Source organism: Eurosta solidaginis, chromosome 3 (genome assembly GCF_040869045.1).
Source record: "Eurosta solidaginis isolate ZX-2024a chromosome 3, ASM4086904v1, whole genome shotgun sequence".
NCBI classification, from domain to species: Eukaryota; Metazoa; Arthropoda; class Insecta; order Diptera; family Tephritidae; genus Eurosta; species Eurosta solidaginis.
Window position 1 is genome coordinate 147,031,641 of NC_090321.1, and position 19,475 is coordinate 147,051,115.

Here is a 19,475-nt window from a genome sequence, read left to right on the forward strand (position 1 = left end):
TTAAGGACTTACAATTAATATACCATTTCATTCTCAGGAAAGGTATAAAAGTATGACAGGTAGGGGGTACCTTTGAGGGATTCCATTGTTAAGTGAATGAACAATAGATATTGTATTACCGATTCTAACTCTGAATCGTCTTTTCGATAAGAAAAATTTTACAAAAATTTTAGGGCCTATTCCCCATTGTTGTAAACAGTTAAGAATAATATGTGCTCCGATCCGATCAAATGCTTTTTCGAAGTCAACAAAAAGAATTGTTACATGGTGTCGTGCAGATAGTGCTTTGCTCACATAGTAGTCTATGTGAAGCAGAGCGTCTGCACAACCTTTGTTTGATTTAAATGCTACTTGGGAAGGATCTATAAGATGTAATGTTCCTGTGAACCAAGTTATACTCTCGCTGAGTATATCGATTCTCTCGTTTGTATATTCCCGCTGTAAATTTATCTCTGCACACCGGCTTATGGCGAAAACTTCGGCTTGGAAGATGCTCAGATATTTTCCGAGTGGTAGGAACATTTTGGTTCGGGGCCCGAAGATTCGCGCTCCTATGCCCTTCGGTGTGTCATCGAGCCATCGGTGTACCATATTGTAGGGTGTTCCTGGTGAAGCGCTTCAATTCTGGAGGTGTCCAACGTACACTTGTTCCCCAGCTCTCTTTTGAAGCGCTTCTCAAACTTAATTAGCTTCCTCGTGTCATCACTGGGAAGTTGAATGAGTGGAATCTGCTCCTTCAGGTTCTCCATGTTTCGTGACTGATCACTTTGCCTCTTCTTAAGCAGCACATCTATTGCCGCCCTCGGGCATGGTCGCATAGCTCCCGTAATGTACATGCCTATCATGGCAAACGTCGGATGGGTTGCGGCGGGAGTTAACTCGATCCGCACTCGATTCACTTTCTTGCTAAAACGCTATCATTGAATCCGACGTATGCACTGCATTACAATACGTAAACTTTATTATCAATATAATCAGCTGTGCAATAATTTCAAAACACAAATAAATATTTGTTCAATGTGTAATATGGATTCAATAGCGTTTTATTTAGATTTCGATGAAAACACAAATAGCGATGCAAGACGAACCCGGAGGCAAGTGAGAGATAAAGCTGTTGAGGTACTCCGGTTACCTGGTGATGTGTAAGTTCACGAAGAATATATATTTAGAACAGTTGACGTTGTCAATTTATGTGTACTCCTTAGATTTGTTAAACAGTTCCGGCTCAATGAGTTAGCCTTTCAATATGTTCTGGATATATTAAAGCGGGAAATGCCTCCCGCTCGCAACTCATGGTCAATATCACCAGAGCTTAAACTAGAATCCTGTCTAAGATTTTTTGCTGAAGGGGGCTATCAAAATGGTACTGGACAAGGTTTAAATATTGGCGTGGCGCAATCCACAGTTTCCACAGCACTGTCCGACGTTCTTAATATTTTAGAAGCAACACTATGCCCTAGATGGATAAGCATGACAATGACGGAGACTGAAAAGCTTGAAGCCAAAAGGTATTTTTTTGGAAAAACAAGAATTCCTGGTATAGTTATGTGTATAGATGGCACCCATATTAAAATTTTAAAACCTGCTGGGGACAATGCACACCATTATTATAATAGGAAAGGATATTACAGTGTTAGTGCCATGATTGTAAGTTAATTTCCACAATATAATTTACTACGAAAATAATTTCCTTTCTTAAGATATGTGACCATAAGTTGCAAATAAGGTATGTGAATAGCAGATATGCAGGTGCTAGTCACGATTCCTTTATTTGGGAAAATATCGATACTTCAACATATTTCCCAGCCTTGTACGAAAATGGAGACAGAAGCACCAGACTGTTGGGTATACATTTAAGAAAAAAAAAAATTAACCATACATTTGTAATTTTGTTTTACTTAATCTTTCCCTAGGTGACTCTGAATACCCACTTTTACCCTGGCTGATAACACCTTTTCGAAATGCTGGAGCTAATACACCACAAAGCCGATTCAATAAAAGTCATAGCTCGGGTCGCAATATTGTTGAACGCACTATAGGTGTCTGGAAGAATTGGTGTCGATGCCTGCTTTCCGCTCGCCAACTTCATTATTCTCCAGAAAAAGTGGGTCAAATTGTAAACGTTGCGGCGGCACTTCATAACATTCGGACCCATTACAATATTTCAGAGGAATATTTAGACGGGGTTTATGAAAACGATGATTATGAAATAGGTGAACCTGTACAACACCAAATATGTATATACAAATGAAGCAAACCAACTTCGCAATGAAATGTTACAGAACTTTTTGTGAAAGAAAATATATTTATTTTCTCTAAACATATGTATATATTTGTTAAAATTAAATAAAAAAATCCTTCCTGGCAAATGTTGCACTTTAAAAACTAAAGCTAAAAAAAATTTATTATTCACAAAGCTACTGAGTTTCGTTTAGATTTAAATACTCATACTTATATATACATTTAACATATGTATACATTTGTTAAAATTAAATAAAAAAGCCTTCCTGGCAAATGTTGCACTTTAAAAACTAAAGCTAAAGAAAATCACTCATTCAGTCAGATTTAAATACTTATACTTAATTATTAGGTGTCAGTTGTTTGTTGATCCCTCCTAGCCCAATACTTAACCCTCAAACGGGTAAGACCGTCTCAAAACAGTCTTCTTCTTTTTGCCTTCAGAGTCCAGAATACACATTTTTGTCGCCAAAAATTACGGTAAATAGGTGCAAATTACTTTTAGTAGTATTTTGATGCAATATTTAATGTATTGTGACAATGCATTTCAAAGTTATTTTCAATGAAGTGCGGGGAACGAGTGAAGTAGCGTTAAACATTGGTTATCCAGTTTTGCATTTTTTATTTTAAAAAGAGATACATTTAGAATAAAACAATCAAGTTCATAATTTTACGGTAAGTACCTTACATATTCTTTTTGATTTTTAAAAATGGTTTGAAGTGAAAAAGTAATTTATAGTTGGGTTTGGATTCGAAAAAAGTAAGGCCGTCTCAAGGACATCTTAGCGGTTTGTGGGTAAAAATTATTCCATACTGACATAAAGATGTGCTTTCATTGCAGGGGAATATATAGTTTTGTGGTAAATATGGATCGCTCTGGACATTCTTAAAAAAAGGAAAAATAAATTTGGAAGCATTTTCCGATGAAGAATTGATAGAATTCATCGATTCCGTGGGTGTCGGAAACGAAACTTTCAGCAATGATGACAGTTTCGATAACACTGACTATGTCGTTGATAATAGTGAGGGTAATGACTCAGCTGAACAGATAATTGCAGAAAGTATAAATAAAATGAATGAGGCTCAGGATACGAGACTGAAAATTCGTCGCTGCATATAAGTTCAATCAAACAACCAGTAGCTAGATCAACACTGATTTTCGACGAATCAATTGGTTCACAAACCCCATACACATCGTCTACACCCATAGCAAAAAGATCGTTAAGATCGTCCAAAACGCCTCGATCTCCATTACCAACAGTTGAAGCTGCTGGACCGCCAGTTCAACCTAGTTTTACAATATATGCTAAATAAGCCGCACAAATGAGGTGGAAAATTATTTGTGCTATGGACACGAACGGCTTTGCCTACCGTTTCGAAATATACAATGGTACCAGCGATAACGTTGCCTTGCCTATCACACGAGATCTTGGATTGTCATTCGCTTACGATTCCCGATCTTGTACATCACATATTATATTTTGATAATTTTTATACATTATTACCTCTGTTAGTATACTTCGAACTCGTGCAATATATAGTTTGGGTACAATGAGAAGTATGGGATTTCTTGGTCAATCGCATTCCTGGTTGCAAGCTGCCAACTGGCGCTGACGTGAGCAAAGAAAGCAGAGGATTTTCCGTCGATTGTGTGACCTTATTTCAAGGAGCCGGTGTGACCATGGTGTTATGGAAGGAAAATAAATGTGTACATCCGACATCTACATATGCTGGTATTGAACCTTTTTTGAGAGCGAATACTGATATTCAACCAGCGAAAGTATCAAGATGTGATAGAAAACAAAAGCTTTTCATGCAAGGAAACTTTCCCCAAATCATTAGAGAATACATGCTCATATGGGCTGAGTCGATCTGATGAACAGTCTTATCGGTCGTTTCATATTCAGACTAAAAGCCGAAATATTATGACTAGAATTTTTTATCACTTTGTGGACATGGCAGCAACAAATGCTTATGTTTTGCATAAACGTATGCACTCTGAGAAAGCAAACGATTTGAGCAATATGTCCGAAGAAAAAAGCCAGTACAATCCTCCGCAATTCCGTGAGGAAATAGCTGATGGTCTTGTCCTTTTCAAAGAAAAGCGGGCAGTTGGTAGACAGACATCGGAGCAAAGTATTGATCGCTCACTATCTGCACAGGCTGGTCTCTCAATGGTAGGAAAAGGGCTCTTCATCTTCTCGATGATGCGCGATTTGACGGCCATGATCACTTCCTAAAGTGGATGGATAGAAACGGGAAAAAACGCTACAAACATTGCAAACAGTCGAATAACCAGCCATTTGTTCCAAATGTAATCTGCATTTATATTGAAAACAGACAAAAATTGTTTTTGGGACTACCATCACAAAAATAAATAAATTTTAAAATGAAACCAGGCGTGCCCATCCCCCATAATATTTCAAAATGAATTAAAAATATCTATGTTGTGTTACTTTTCGTTGTTAAGGCCAAGCTTTAGCGCATTATTACTTTATGTTTTTGAAAGCTTTATTTAAAGAATATCGTTCGAATTACGATCTTTTCAAAATAAAAATATTTTAAAAACACGTGCCTCCTTTTTAGTAATTTTATACACACGTGAACCGGCAAGACCGTCTGGAAACGGTGTTCACTATTTCTCCCATAAATATTTTTCCAGACATTATTTTTTAGTGAAAACTTATTTATAAGCATATATAGCCAACATTTACATGCCCGCAAAATATGAACTTGATTTGAACAGTATTACGGTTTTGCCCGTTTGAGGGTTAAAAGTTCTTTTTTTACCCTCAATTTTTCAACAGCATTCGTCTCCATAGCGATATTGTGCCTTTTTGTCTCTTCAAGAAAAGCTTGTAGAATTTCATTATTTTTTTCTGGTAATCACCCAGCCTTTCTACCGATCTAGTCAGTCCTTTTATATCATCTTTAACATTTCTAAAATGCAGTTCTTGCGCACCAACACCTTCGCTAATTTTTGAATATAAGCTCTCCTGCACACCTATCTCTTTTTTTGCGTGCATTGCAAATATTTTGCTGATTTTCTACATTTTCATTTCCTAAGAACTCGTGGTCCATTACATCTCGTGAAGTAGATAGATTGCTACCCTCACGAGTTCTCTTCGATGTAGATGAAGTAATGTCATCAACCGTCAGCTCTAAATTTATTGGAGTGGTATTCTCAGTTATTTTCTTCTGAGGAACTCCAAACTGCTTTGCATTTCTAATGCCACCGACACAGTCATTTAGACCTACTAAATCAGCAACATCTTCTTCTAAACTAGTTAGGAGTTGTTGCCTATTTTCTCCTCCACCAGTTGCTTGCATTTCTCTTTTGTTGTGTGCCAACTTTTTCTTAACTGCAGACTTAAAGTCTGACCAAACCTAAAATTAATACGCAATTAAGTATATTTTCAATTAACTATTGAATCATCTACAAACCTTTTTCCATTCTGCAATGGTTTTCGATGAAGGTGCTAGAGAGTTGAGATTATCACGCACGCCTTCCCAAAATTGTTCTACCACGTGTGGAGCATTTCTTGTAAAATTTTTGGCTATATCGGGATGCTCCTTCATTTTAGATACCAAGCATTTAAACTGGTCCTTGTTGGTTGTGCGTTTCCTAAAAAAACGGAATTTTTAATATATATTACTCAAAAAAGATATATAAAAAAGGACGTGTGGCACTCGGGGACTGCCGCGGTAAAGCTATTGCATATTATCAACTTATGCAATTATAATATTTTGTTTTCTTTGATATTAATTCAAGTTTTGTCTTTGATAGTAATTCAAGTTAACCTTTTTAAGCGTGGTGACCGATAAGAAAACAAATTTTTTACTTTTATTGAATAAATGAGAAGTTAATATTTAACTTTCACTTTAACTTTAACTTTAACTTTCACTTTAACTTTAACATTCACTTTAACTTTAACTTTAACCTTAACTTTAACTTTGACTTTAACTTTAACTTTCATTTTACCTTTAACTTTAACCTTAACTTTAACTTTAACTTTGACTTTAACTTTAACTTTAACTATAACTTTAACTTTACATTTAACTTTAACTTTAACTTTAACCTTAACTTTAACTTTAACTTTGACTTTAACTTTAACTTTCATTTTAACTTTAACTTTATTTTTAACTTTAACTTTATTTTTAACTTTAATTTTCGTTTTAACTTTAACATTCACTTTAACTTTAACTTTATCTTTAACTTTAACTTTAACTAATTAATTTATTTGTTGGTTTTTTGGCCTTTAGTTTGTAAAAATGTTTGTAAATTGTCGAGCTCGAGGCCATACAATATTAAACAACAAACAAAGAAAACTGTTTATTTGTATATGTTATATATTGCCGTTTTTTATTTATCGGTATTTCGACTTCAATTAGAAGTCATCTTCAGGACTAGAAATACAAAAATACAAGTATTATAATAAAAAACATAAAAGTACATGTATACATTTGACTTACATCGTTGGATGTACCAGATCGACTAATTTAAAATTTGATATGACAAAAACGAAAATAAACATAAAAAGTAAACAAATAAAGAACCGTAATTATAAACAAAATTCTTAACTAACAACAATATAGCATAAAAAGTTAAACTGTGAGCGACACCCATAGCATAAGTATGTATTAAATTCCCACCAGGTAAATGTTGTTGTATAACACTCTCAGCATTAATTATTGCAATTTTGCTTTACCAATTGTCGGTATGCGTGAGCGCATTGGTCTGTGTCTGACTTAAAATTCATTCTTTTATCGTTGGGTGTGCCGATGATGTGAAGCATCTCCAAAGTATAGTTTTCTTTGTTTGTTATTTAATATTGTATGGCCTCGAGCTCGACAATTTACAAACACTTTAACTTTAACTTTAACTTTAGCTTTAACTTTAACTTTAACATTAACTTTAACATTAACTTTAACTTTCATTTTAACTTTAACTTTATTTTTAACTTTAACTTTATTTATAACTTTCACTTTCGCTTTAACTTTAACATTCACTTTAACTTTATTTTAACTTTAACTTTCGCTTTAACTTTAACATTCACTTTAACTTTAACTTTATTTTTAACTTTAACTTTAACTTTCACTTTAACTTTAATTTTAACTTTATTTTTAACTTTAACTTTAATTTTACTTTAACTTTAACTTTAACTTTTACTTTAACTTTAACTTTAACTTCAACTTTAACTTTTACTTTAACTTTAACCTGAACTTTACCCGCGGGGGTATCGGTCCCCTACCGGGCGCCTCCTCAGGTGGTGGATAGAGGAACGCTTCCCACAAGACGGGAGGTACTGAGTGAATTAAGTACTCAGGGCGAACCAAAACGAGCAATCCAGTGGAAAAATGGGAATGTGTTGCTCTAAGGGCAACACATCCCAAAGTTCCGGTGGAAGGGCGATAGGATGCCGCCCTAAAATACCCCATCAAGCATCCACAGGATCGAGACCAGTAAGATCCTGTTGACCAAAACTGGAAATATGATTATGAACTGATTGCTACGGGCTGGCGATGACGATAGGCTACTACCTTAATAAGCAAGGGTGACACCTTGCCGAAACGGCTGGTAGGTTAATATCGGCATCGTCTCCGTCTCGTTAAAACCTTGGCAGGTCTTCAAGTACGTTCGAAGCACGTCGCCATTAAGTTGGTGGTGCAGGCTCAGTTGAGACGACTCCTGACTAACGCTGTATTCTGGCTCTGAACACAGACTCCCATAAGGACCTGTGTCAACCCACGCGTGGCCTCCCTGCTTCTGCAAAGATAACCACGGGAATTGAAGACGGCGACTGCACATCGTGCGGAGATAGCGGCTTGAAGCGGAGACCCAATAGAACAAATGAGCAACAAAATAAAAACAACAAAGGAAGATAAAAGTAGAGAAAGCGAGAAAGAAAGGGGCGATGAAGCGGTGTTCAAGAAGAGCACTAAAGTGCTGAGATCGCCGGTTTTAACAACCCCCGCTAAAGCGACCTTGTCGGTAATGCCCACACAAGGCACCGAATCGGCGGAAAAGACAAAGGCAGCGAAAGCACAGCTGCGCAATAACCCCAGCCAGTCCACACCTGCTACTGCAAGGGAAAAAGCGTCGGTCAGCTCACCCAATGTCGTTGCACAGCGCGCTGTTGGGAAGGAGAAACGTGCGACTCCGCCAAGAGGCTCACTCTCATACACAAGCCTCGAAGGGAAGAGCCAAGACGAACTGCTGGAGTATGCGGTATCAGTGCTGCGCGAGATGCAGGAAACCGCTCTCAAGCAGAAGACCGTGTCCAAGGACATAAAAACCGGTATGGCTCTTCTCGAGGAAGCGTTAAGCTGCATGGGATCGTTAAGGGCCCAAAAGGTAGATGAGAGCAGAGAATCGGGCCGAAAAAGCAAGAGGGCACGAACGAGCTCAGATTCCCACTCGGAGGACTTGGAAGCCAAAAAGAAACGAGATGAAAGAACAAATACGCTTTCACAAGGTGAGTCTTGGTCCAATGTAGCGCGCCGGAGGCTGAAACAGCGGGCCCAGCCAGCCAAGCAGGCAACCCCCGTCCAAGCTCCTAAAGCTCAAAAACGGGCGAGAAAGAGGAGACAAGCAGCAACTTTTGTGGTAAAACCTGTGGAAGGCAAAAGCTATGCCCAGGTACTAGGGGCCATACGCGGCCAGCTCCGCCCTAATGACACAGGTACGGTGGTACGGTCAGTACGAAAAACCAAATCTGGTAACGTACTGATTGAAACGGCGCGCTGCAGTGACCAGACGGCCTTCAGAGCAGCTATAGGTAGTGCAGTAGGAGAGGTCGGTGAAGCACAACAGCTCTCCAAGCGGATGAAGTTGGAAGTACTTGGCATGGACTGTCTCACAACTGAAACAGAAATCCAAGACGCAATAAGGAGGGAGGTCGGAAAAGAAGAAATCACTAGACCTCTCCGGGTCTCTGTGTTCGCAGCAAACCAAAGAGAACAGAAAATGGCGGTCGTCGAAGTGGACGAGAATATTGGCAACGCCCTACTCAAAAAAGGTAAAATTCCGATCGGATGGATACAGTGCCGAATCAGACAGCGAGCAGAAGTACAACGCTGCTTTAGGTGTCTCGGCTACGGACACCGGAAGGCAGAATGCAAGGGTCCAGACAGGAGTAACGCCTGCTGGAAGTGTGGGCAAAGCGGCCACAAAGCTTCGGCCTGTACCGCAGCTCCAAAATGTTACCTGTGTAATACACAGAAGCTCGATCATGTCCCTGGATCTGGAGCATGCAGCATTTTCAGAGCGGCACTCGCTGTTGCAAAGGCCAAAGTCTCAATTCAATAGTGATTAGTTTTATCCAAGGCAACCTAAACCGGAGCAGACTTGCTGATGAGCTACTACAACAGTTGGTCTTAGACCATAAAGCTAACAGCGTTATCATCAGCGAACCCTATAGAGCCCGAAATGATTGGCATATAGACAACACCGGCACCGCCGCAATCTGGATGACAGATGCAAACGCCAATATTGTGAACCGTGTTGCCGGACAAGGCTACGTCCGCCTAACTACGAATAATACCACAATAGTAAGCTGCTACTTGTCCCCGAATGATCCCATTCAAACGTTCAGGGAGAAGCTTGAACTTATTGAAGACGACCTGAGGGACTTAACTAGTAACCTGGTTGTGGCGGGAGACTTTAACGCAAGAGCCGTCGAATGGGGAATGCCGCAGACTAACACCCGTGGAAGGTTAGTCCTTGAGATGGCAGCCAGGCTCGGTTTGAACGTGCTTAACACTGGTACGACCCCTACATACCGACGGTCAGGCTTTGGATACTCGATCCCCGATGTAACACTAGTGTCAGAAAGCCTGCTCCTGACCGCTGCTGGATGGAGAGTCATAGAGGATCTGACTGGCAGCGATCACAACTACATCACTTTCCACCTAAACGATCCCGGTCAGAGGCAGATTCCGAACGGGCCACGCAGAACAAAAGCATGGGACGCATCCAAGGTCGACTCTGCCACGTTCTCCGCATCAGTACTGGGGGATGCCCGACGGATAATCAACAACTCCAGTCCGACGGAAGAGACGGTTTAAAAGACAATGAGCTGTCTTCGCCACGCTTGCAACCTCTCTATGCCACGGAGGGGAGTGTGGAGGGGCAAAAAGCAGGTATACTGGTGGAATAGCGAAATCGCGGAGCTGCGGAAAATATGCCACAGGATGCGAAGGCTAGCAACTCGCGCGCGCGGCAGGCCTGAGGCTCTAGAAAAGTCGGAAGCGTACAAAGGAGCGAAGAAAGCTCTTAGTGCTGCCATTAAGCAAAGCAAGCTTAAGTGCTGGAAAGCGCTTTGCGAGGAAGTGGATCGAGACCCATGGGGGCAGGGATATAAGATAGTAATGAAGAAGTTCCGTCCGCCAAACCAGCTGATGGACGAGAACCAAATAAGGAACATTGTGGATGGCCTGTTTCCCACCCAACTGCCTAGGGAGGGCGGGTACGTTACCCATGAAGATCGCAACGTGGAACCATTCCAAGAAGAAGAGCTTAAAACTGCCGTGCGAACTATGAAACCTAGGAAAGCATCTGGGCCCGACGGAATACCCGCGGAGGCAATTAGACTAGCTGCAAACGACTGCCCAGAACTTATGTTGCACATGTACAACAAATGTCTCGAAGAAAGAATTTTCCCCACCATATGGAAGACAGCACGACTGGTTCTCATTCCAAAAGGGAAAGGAGATCCCAACTCTCCATCATCCTACCGTCCCCTATGTATGTTGGACACAGCAGGGAAATTGATGGAGAGTCTCCTGAAGCAACGCCTCACCAGAGCGTTACAGGACGCCGGAGGACTGTCGCCCAGACAGCATGGTTTTCGGAGGGGGCACTCTACAATAGATGCCATAGCAGAAGTTATAGACGCAGTCAAGAAAGCCGAGACAGCGTGCCACAGAGCAAGACCTATAGTGTTGCTGGTCACGCTGGACGTCAAAAACGCTTTTAACTCAGCTAGGTGGGAGGACATGCTTGAGGCACTAGAAAGCACTTTCAAAGTACCGCAATATTTGTTAGAAATTTTAAGGGACTACCTAAGAGAGAGGTATCTAATATATGAAAGTACTCACGGTCAAAAAAGGGTAAAAATAACAGGTGGAGCAGCCCAGGGTTCGGTACTAGGTCCCGATCTCTGGAATATAACTTACGACAGTCTTCTTCGATTAGACATGCCAGAAAGCACCTTCCTCGTTGCATTTGCAGACGACGTGGCAGCTGTGATAACAGCACCAAGCTGCGAGCTGGCACAGCTAAAATTAAACCAGGTCATGCGTAATGTAAATAGGTGGATGGCTGAGCACGGTCTCCAGTTAGCAACAACCAAAACGGAGATCGTCATCCTCACAAAGAGACGTATTCCCACTACCAGGAACATGATGGTTGGGGACCAGCCAATAGAAACACTCGCTTCAACGAAATATCTGGGAGTGAGGTTAGACAGCAAACTCAACTTCTCGGATCACATACGAGGGACCTGCGAAAGAGCTGCGCGCATAATAGCGCAGTTGAGTAGATTAATGGCAAACACAGGTGGCCCAAAGCCATGCACAAGGAAGTTGCTTGCATCAGCCTCGGATTCTATACTCTTATATGGTGCAGAAATCTGGGCGGACGCAATGAAATACCGGAAGAACCGAGTCGCCCTCACCTCGGTCCAACGCAGAGGGGCGCTGCGAATATCTTCGGCTTACCGCACGGTATCAGCTGAAGCTGTCCTGGTCGTTGCGGGAACCATACCGATATATCTTCTCGTTGAGGAAAGAAAAACAATATATGACAACGGATTGCAAGCAAGTAGAGCTGCTGTTGCCATGCAGGCGCGAGAAGAATCGATCCGACGTTGGCAAGACCAGTGGAGCAACAGCATCGTAGGAAAGTGGACTAGGGAACTAATCCCTGAACTTGATCCATGGTTGAAGCGACCGCACGGAGAGGTAGACTTTTACCTGACCCAGTTTCTAACGGGACATGGTTACTTCCGCAAATACCTACACAGAATGGGTAAGGTTGATAGCCCGAGCTGTCTGTACTGTGGGGAAATAGACGATGTACGCCACACCTTCTTCGAATGCAGGCACTTCTCCCATCAGCGAAGGAGGGTAGAAGAGGTACTTGGCGACCTATCCCCGGGCAGTGTCATTAATAACATGACCTGTCGAAGAGACAGATGGGATACGGTCAGCACATATGTGAGGCATATACTTACCAGTAAACGAGAAGACGGATGCCTAGCCCATTAGCGTGAGAGTAGCCATAGAGCTCACGTAGCGCGCACCCGTACCCGAAGTAATGCTAAACGCGGTCCCAGGTACGGGGATTTGCGCGGGCCGTGGGAGGTTAGGTTTTAGTGGGTAGGGAGTCCTACACTTGGAAGAAGGGAGTCCTACACTCGGAGAGTCTCGCAGTGAGGCTTAAATATCCCGGTCAGTGCATAAAGCATTTCCTCCTTCCACGAAACACAAAAAAAAAAAAAAAAAAAAAAAAAAAAAAAAACAACCTGAACTTTAACTTTAACTTTAACTTTAACCTTAACTTTAACTTTAGCTTTAACTTTCGCTTTAACTTTAACTTTATTTTTAACTTTAACTTTCGCTTTAACTTTAACATTCACTTTAGCTTTAACTTTAATTTTAACTTTAACTTTAACTCTAACTTTAACTTTAACTTTATGATCCGGGGTGGGCGTGAGCTTAGCACCTGCTAACAAGCCAACCTAATATAAACGCACGCAAGTCATTTTCTGTCAAAAATGTCTCATGCACATACAACTTGTATGAGAGCAACTCAAATTGAATTTGCTGCGTGAAAACCTAACTCGATTTCCAATTTTTGTTCTGCGTGACATTTAGATTTGACGTTTTTGCACACATGCTTTACATTGTCGCAACGCATGCTTATTTGGGTTAGGGCAAAAAACGCCGGTTGTTTGCGTGCGCTAAAAAACGCACTGCGGTTTTATTAGGTTGGCTTGTAAGCGACCATATATGTATACGATAAGCGATAGCACAATGGCTACTTCGTGAAAATCAACGACAGCTCTTTTAGTTTAATTTCGATGCTCGTACGGTGAGGAAGTACCAAAGAGTGCGTGTGACACACGTTCACCGTTCAAGCATTGAAATCAAACTAAATAAATAATTGATTTTGCTTTCGTGCTAGCTACGCGTTCGTGTTTACTAACACATTCTCAGTTTGGTAACCGTGTAAATGATAGAGATCTAATTTTATGTATTTGGCCTGTTGCTAACACCGAAACTTTACGAATCTTTTCGAACCTTTTCGAGCCTTTTCGGATCTTTTTTGACAAATATCCGTTACGGTTTTTTTTGATTTAGTCGCCAAGCCCGCGATAAAATCTATGCAATAGCTTAAAAATATTTTCCCTTACATTTTATTGCTCTCCATTTTTATTTTGATAAGATCCGCAACACAATGAACTACGAATGAGAAACGAGTAAATTTGTTTGACACGCGGATCGAATGCGTTATAGGTGATGCCATTTTTTAATCGATCCGCGCACTACATTATCGATCCGCATACTGCTTTATCATGCGTTTATTATGATACCGTATACCGTCGGATCGCGTATATCTCCCTCCGCAACCATCCGGCGGATACCATGATAGGGGTGGTAGACACATGCCAAGCGTTGCAGCTTCGTGAGTGACTTCTGTACGGTCACCACGGTTTTCCTTGATGCCCACGCTTGGGCTCCAACTGTACTCCATCTATTGAGATGTGCCTCATCCCTTCTAGTTTTCTTCGCCTGGTGAAGATCACAATGGCTGTCTTGTTAGTGTTTATACTTAGCCCTACCTCAGTACACCATTTTTTCGTTAACCTCAATGCCCTTTACATTATGTCGCAGTGCCCTCAAATCTGTTTCTTACAATTATAACAATATCATCCGCGTACCCCTGACATCGAATTCCGTTTTCTGAGAGCCTCTGTAGAAGTTCATCTACTATCAGGCTCCACAGCAGGGGTGACAGGACGCCGCCTTGTGGACATTCCTTCGTTGCCTTGATCTCTGCTGTACCGTTCCCACTCGAGGTTTCGTAAATCATCGCACGCAGTAGGGCGTTTATCCACATACGGATCGGACTTTGTATCTCTCTTCTCTCCAGTGCCCTATTCACACTCTCGGGGGCCTCTATGTCCAAAAATGCCCATGGCGCAACCTCCCCGCATTCGGACACACTTTGAATTTATGTGGACAGCTGATACAATGCAGTTTCTGTCGACCTGCCTGTCCTATATGCATGCTGATCTCTATGAAGTGGTATTCTATCGAGAGCCTTTGATCTAATATCATGGTCTACAGTCTTCTCCATTGCTTTCAGAGCAAAGGATGTCAAATGCTGCAGTGACCAGCCAACTTAAATTTTGCGGCTTACAGTTAGCTCTTGACAAAAGACCCCACCAACCTTTCCGTCTATATTCGAACCATCCGTGAACAAGTAAACTGGTCCCCTTCCCCGGATGAGTCCTCTTCCCCATTCCTCTACCGGGGAATGACTGGAGTGAAGGTTGCACAGGGAGCAGTTATCGGCATAGTCCGTCCTGCCAAGGATAAAGTCGAAGGCTAGAGTGTCCGAAGTCAGAAAGCCCATAGCCCATATCAGTGGATCTCTTAGTATAAATAATAAACAACTTTTTAAAGAATTTTGGGAACTAGTACGCGTAATGTATTATGTTTCTTTTTGGGCAATTAGCATCTCTTTAGCCTCATTATTATGGCTCTCCTCTTCTCCATCTTTTTATCTCCCTCCCTCTCATTCTCCTTCCCCTCGGTCTCCACCTCGACCACCGCCTTTCCTCTCCTCTCCCTTTCTTTTCCCTCTTCCTTCCTCTTTACATTTTCCGTTCCGTTTTTCTTCTCCTTTCCTTCCCCTTATTTTCGTTTCCTTTTTCCTTCCCCTTTTTCTTCTCTCTTTCCTACCTCTTCTCCTTTTTGTTCTCCCTTCCTTCCCTTTTTTCTTCCCCTTTTTCTTTCCTTCTCCTTTACCTCTCCGTCCCCCTCTCCTTCTCTTCCATCTTTATATCCTTCTCAGCCTCTCTCTCGTTTGCCCTCCCGATCTCTTACTCTTCCATTTCTTTTTTCCTAGACTTTTTAATTTTCGTTTCCGTTCCTTTTTCCTTCTCCTATGCCTTCTTTCTCTCTCTATTCCTTTCTATTTTCTACCCTTATCTGTATTCTTGTATCTATTCTTATTCGTATGTAGGGACCATTCCCAAGAAGTGGGTTTACCTCATGTGGTATGCAACACTCTTTATCACTCCTATATATATATATATTATACTAGCCTTTACCCGTGGCCTCGTCCGCAAGGAGAAAATAAAATATATGGACTATTCACGTTAACCTGCTTATCAAGTTATTCATTTTAAAAAAATTGTCTGTCTAACTATTTAATTTATGTAATAGAGTAAAAAATAACTAAGTGAAATGATAACCTGATAGGATCCCCAAGTGATCGAAATTATACAGAAAAAGCCACGAAATGACCCGACGGTATCGCGGACGAATCCCGAAAAATATCCAGAAATGATGCCACAAGGGTCCCCAAATAATCCCGAAATATTCCCACCGTGGTGTGATGGTAGCGTGCTCCGCCTACCACACCGGATGCCCTGGGTTCAAACCCCGAGCAAAGCAACATCAAAAATTTTAGAAATAAGGTTTTTCAATTAGAAGAACATTTTTCTAAGCGGGGTCGCCCCTCGGCAGCGTTTGCCAAGCGCTCCGGGTGTATTTCTGCCATGAAAAGCTCTCAGTGAAAACTCATCTGCCTTGCAGATGCCGTTCGGAGTCGGCATAAAATAATGTAGGTCCCGTCCGGCCAATTTGTAGGGAAAATCAAGAGGAGCACGACGCAAATTGGAAGAGAAGCTCGGCCTTAGATCTCTTCGGAGGTTATCGCGCCTTACATTTATTTATTGTTTTATTTATTCCCAAGAATGTTCCGAAATGACCCGTAGGGGATCCCCAAATAACCCTTACATAGTCCCGAAAAATTCACAAAAAAATCCCGACGGGATCGCGGACGGCTCCCGAAAACCATCCAGACGGGATAAATAGTATCCTATGTCCGTCTACTAGTTCTAAGGTACCTCTCGCACCAATTTTCAGCCAAATCGGTTCATCCGTTCTTGAGCTATAGTGTAACTAAAACCACTTTCTTTTATATATGGGGTATTCCATCCCATTTCGACCAATTTTGAACCCGACCCCTTTAGAATTGGCTGAAAGTTTTTCTTCTTTTTCTAGCTTACGAAAGACGTTTTTCAGAAGTTTTTCAAATTTTTTCATCCAACTCAAAAAAAGTTATGAATTTTTAAAAAAACACCGTTTTTGTTTTCAAAATGCTATAACTTTTTCAAAAATTTACCATTTGGGATCTTTTTTTTTTAATTTTTTTTAAATGTACTTTTCGGAAAAAATTCAAAAAAAATTTTAAAGTTTTTTTGTAATTTTTCAGTTTTTCGAGATTTTTCGACTTTCGCCCTTTTTTTCATAAAAAACTTCAATCAATTCTGCAATCATCCCCACTAATCCCGGACCGAGATTTTTTTTTTTTTATTTAATTGAAAACAAAAAATATTTAAAACTTATTTTGAGTTGGAAAACGGTGTTTTTTTCAAAATGCTATAACTTTTTCAAAAATTTACCGTTTTGGATCATTTTTTTTTAATATGTTTTTAAATGTACTTTTCGGAAAAAATACAAACAAAATTTTAGTTTTTTTTTCATTTAAATAAAAAAAATTCTCAGCCCACTCAGGGATTAGTGGGGATGATTGCAGAATTGATTGAAATTTTTTATGAGAAAAAAAAGGGCGGAATTCGAAAAATCTCGAAAAACTGAAAAATTACAAAAAAACTTTAAAATTTTTTTTGAATTTTTTCCGAAAAGTAAATTTAAAAACAAAGGATCCCAAAGCATTTTGAAAACAAAAGCGGTGTTTTTTTTTTTAAGTTCATAACTTTTTTTGAGTTGAATGAAAATATTTGAACAACTTCTGAAAAACGTCTTTCGTAAGCTAGAAACAGAAGAAAAACTTTCAACCAATTCTAAAGGGGTCGGATTCAAAATTGGTCGAAATGGGATGGAATACCCCATATATAGATTTTTCACGGGCAAATTCAACGGTGAAAAAATATTCGTTAAATGAAAAAAATTTTATGGTAAATATCACTTTTTTTTCAAACTGAATCGCATATCAGCTGAAGTGGTGAAAAATGTTTTCACTTCACCACTTCAATGAACGTGAATTGACCCCAGGACTTTTGAAAGGCAAGACAGAAGCGAGATAGGTCGGTATCCGCCAGTTAAAAGCTGATTTTTATTGGGCTTTGTGATCGAAATAACCGTGGGTGTTTTCCAATTTTGCGAAATCATACCACAATCGAAAATATTGTTATAAAGAGTTAGAAGACGGGATTTGGTGGAAGCTGAGGTTGCTTTCATCATGGTATATGATATGCGATCTAAACCAACAGTTTTACCCTTGACCTTGCAAAGGCACATCGTTAACTCACTGCTTGTTAAGGGTGTCTCAATAGTCATAGCTTTAGGATGCACATTACTTGATGCTGAAAAATTGTTTAGTTGGCCTTTGGCTAACTGAAATTCGTTAGAGAAATTGGCGTCAGATGAGTAGTTTGACCATTCTGATGCGAATATATTTGCAATTGAGTATGGATCGGACGTGAATATGTTGTTAATTTTTAAAGCTATGGGAGGTTTCATTGTCTTTTTATTGTCGAGTATTAATTGGCGAATTAGGGTTTATGAATTCGGTGAATTGCATAAAACAATTTTTTTTTTTGGATTTTCATTTCCTTGCGGTTGTTAGCATTTGATTTTTTATAAAGAACAAGGTTTTGCGATGAAGAATTGGCTTTAAAATTTTTCCAAGCTTCCATTTTTTTGGATCTGAGTTGGGCTAGGTCCCTATTCCACCTGTGTAAAAATTACTAGCCCGGATCGGAATAAAATACCACAGATGCGGTTATAATGGCATTTAATAGTGAACCGAACTCTTAAGGCTAATTACAATTATGTTTGCTTAGTAAAGCACTAATTAAGTTGTGTTAGGAGAGGGTAAAAATAAATGTAAATAAAATGCATTTGTGTTAGTGTTAGTCACATATCTCATTCTCTATGATTTTCTACATCCTGGGCCCGGGGAAAAATTGTTGAAATCTCGATCGGATACAGTGCTGCACCGACCGTTTGAAAATTTGCTTGTTTGCCAGTTCCACATCACACGCTCTTATGCGACCATCTCTGCCCTTGTATGTGGTTTTGATGATACCAACTTCCCACAAAAGCCTTGGTTTCAGCTCATCATACACGAACACTATGTCGCTTTCAGTAATGCTACGACTTGGTCCATTCTTACAATGGTGAATAGATCGAAGCTGATTAAGATAATCCCTATGCCGTCGCTTTAAATAACGTTTAAGCAATGACTGCTGCAAATACCAAGACTGCGTTAACGACTCCTGTGTTACTGGTAACTCTGTGGTGAATAAAAAATAATTGAAATTATTCAAAAAATGGCCTGGAGTCAATGCCTCCAGATCGTTGTGATCATTGGTAATGTAGGTTAATGGTCTTGAGTTGATGACGCTCTCGATTTCCGTCAACAATGTAGCTAATTCGTCTGCTGAAAGTCTGGCCTTGCCAATGGCCGCTTTAAGTGCACATTTCACGCTTCTTACTAAGCGTTCTCATAAACCACCCCACCAAGCTGCTCTCTCAGGTATATATTGCCATTTTATGCCATTATGTGCTGCTAAACGATGCACTTCATCACCTTTAAGCAAAATTTCAAGCTTTCGAAGCTCAAAGTCAGCACGCTTGAAAGTCTTTGCATTATCTGAGATAATCGTAGCAGGTACACCCCTTCTCGACGTAAATCGTCTGATTGCTTCCATGCAGCTCTTCGTGGTCATCAAGGTCAGTTCAAGGTGTATAGCTCGTATTGCTGCACATGTGAACAACATAATGTATACCTTGTGTCCTTGGTCACCATTGACCTTAACATACAACGGCCCAGCGAAATCCACCCAGTTGTTTCGAAAGGCCTAGTAGTCATTATTCGTTTTGTTGGTAGTACTGTCCATGGCTCAGAACCATTCTTGCCATGAAGACGCTGACAGATCACATACTTGCGCAGGACTGATTTAATTACCTGT

At 40.4% G+C, this 19,475-nt stretch overlaps 1 protein-coding gene across 2 annotated transcripts in view; it reads right to left on the reverse strand.

The window, feature by feature from the left end:
• Window positions 1-4,352: 4,352 nt before the first annotated feature.
• Window positions 4,353-19,475, reverse strand: part of LOC137246673 (uncharacterized) — a 42,684-nt gene continuing 27,561 nt past the window's right edge. For both annotated transcript variants that reach the window (XM_067777694.1, XM_067777695.1), the window contains 2 exons: window positions 5,683-5,863; window positions 4,353-5,625 (listed from right to left, as the gene is read on the reverse strand). In XM_067777694.1, coding sequence (XP_067633795.1) covers window positions 5,212-5,625; window positions 5,683-5,863 — 595 coding nt within the window. In that variant the 3' untranslated portion in view covers window positions 4,353-5,211. The remainder of the gene's footprint in view (window positions 5,626-5,682; window positions 5,864-19,475) is intronic.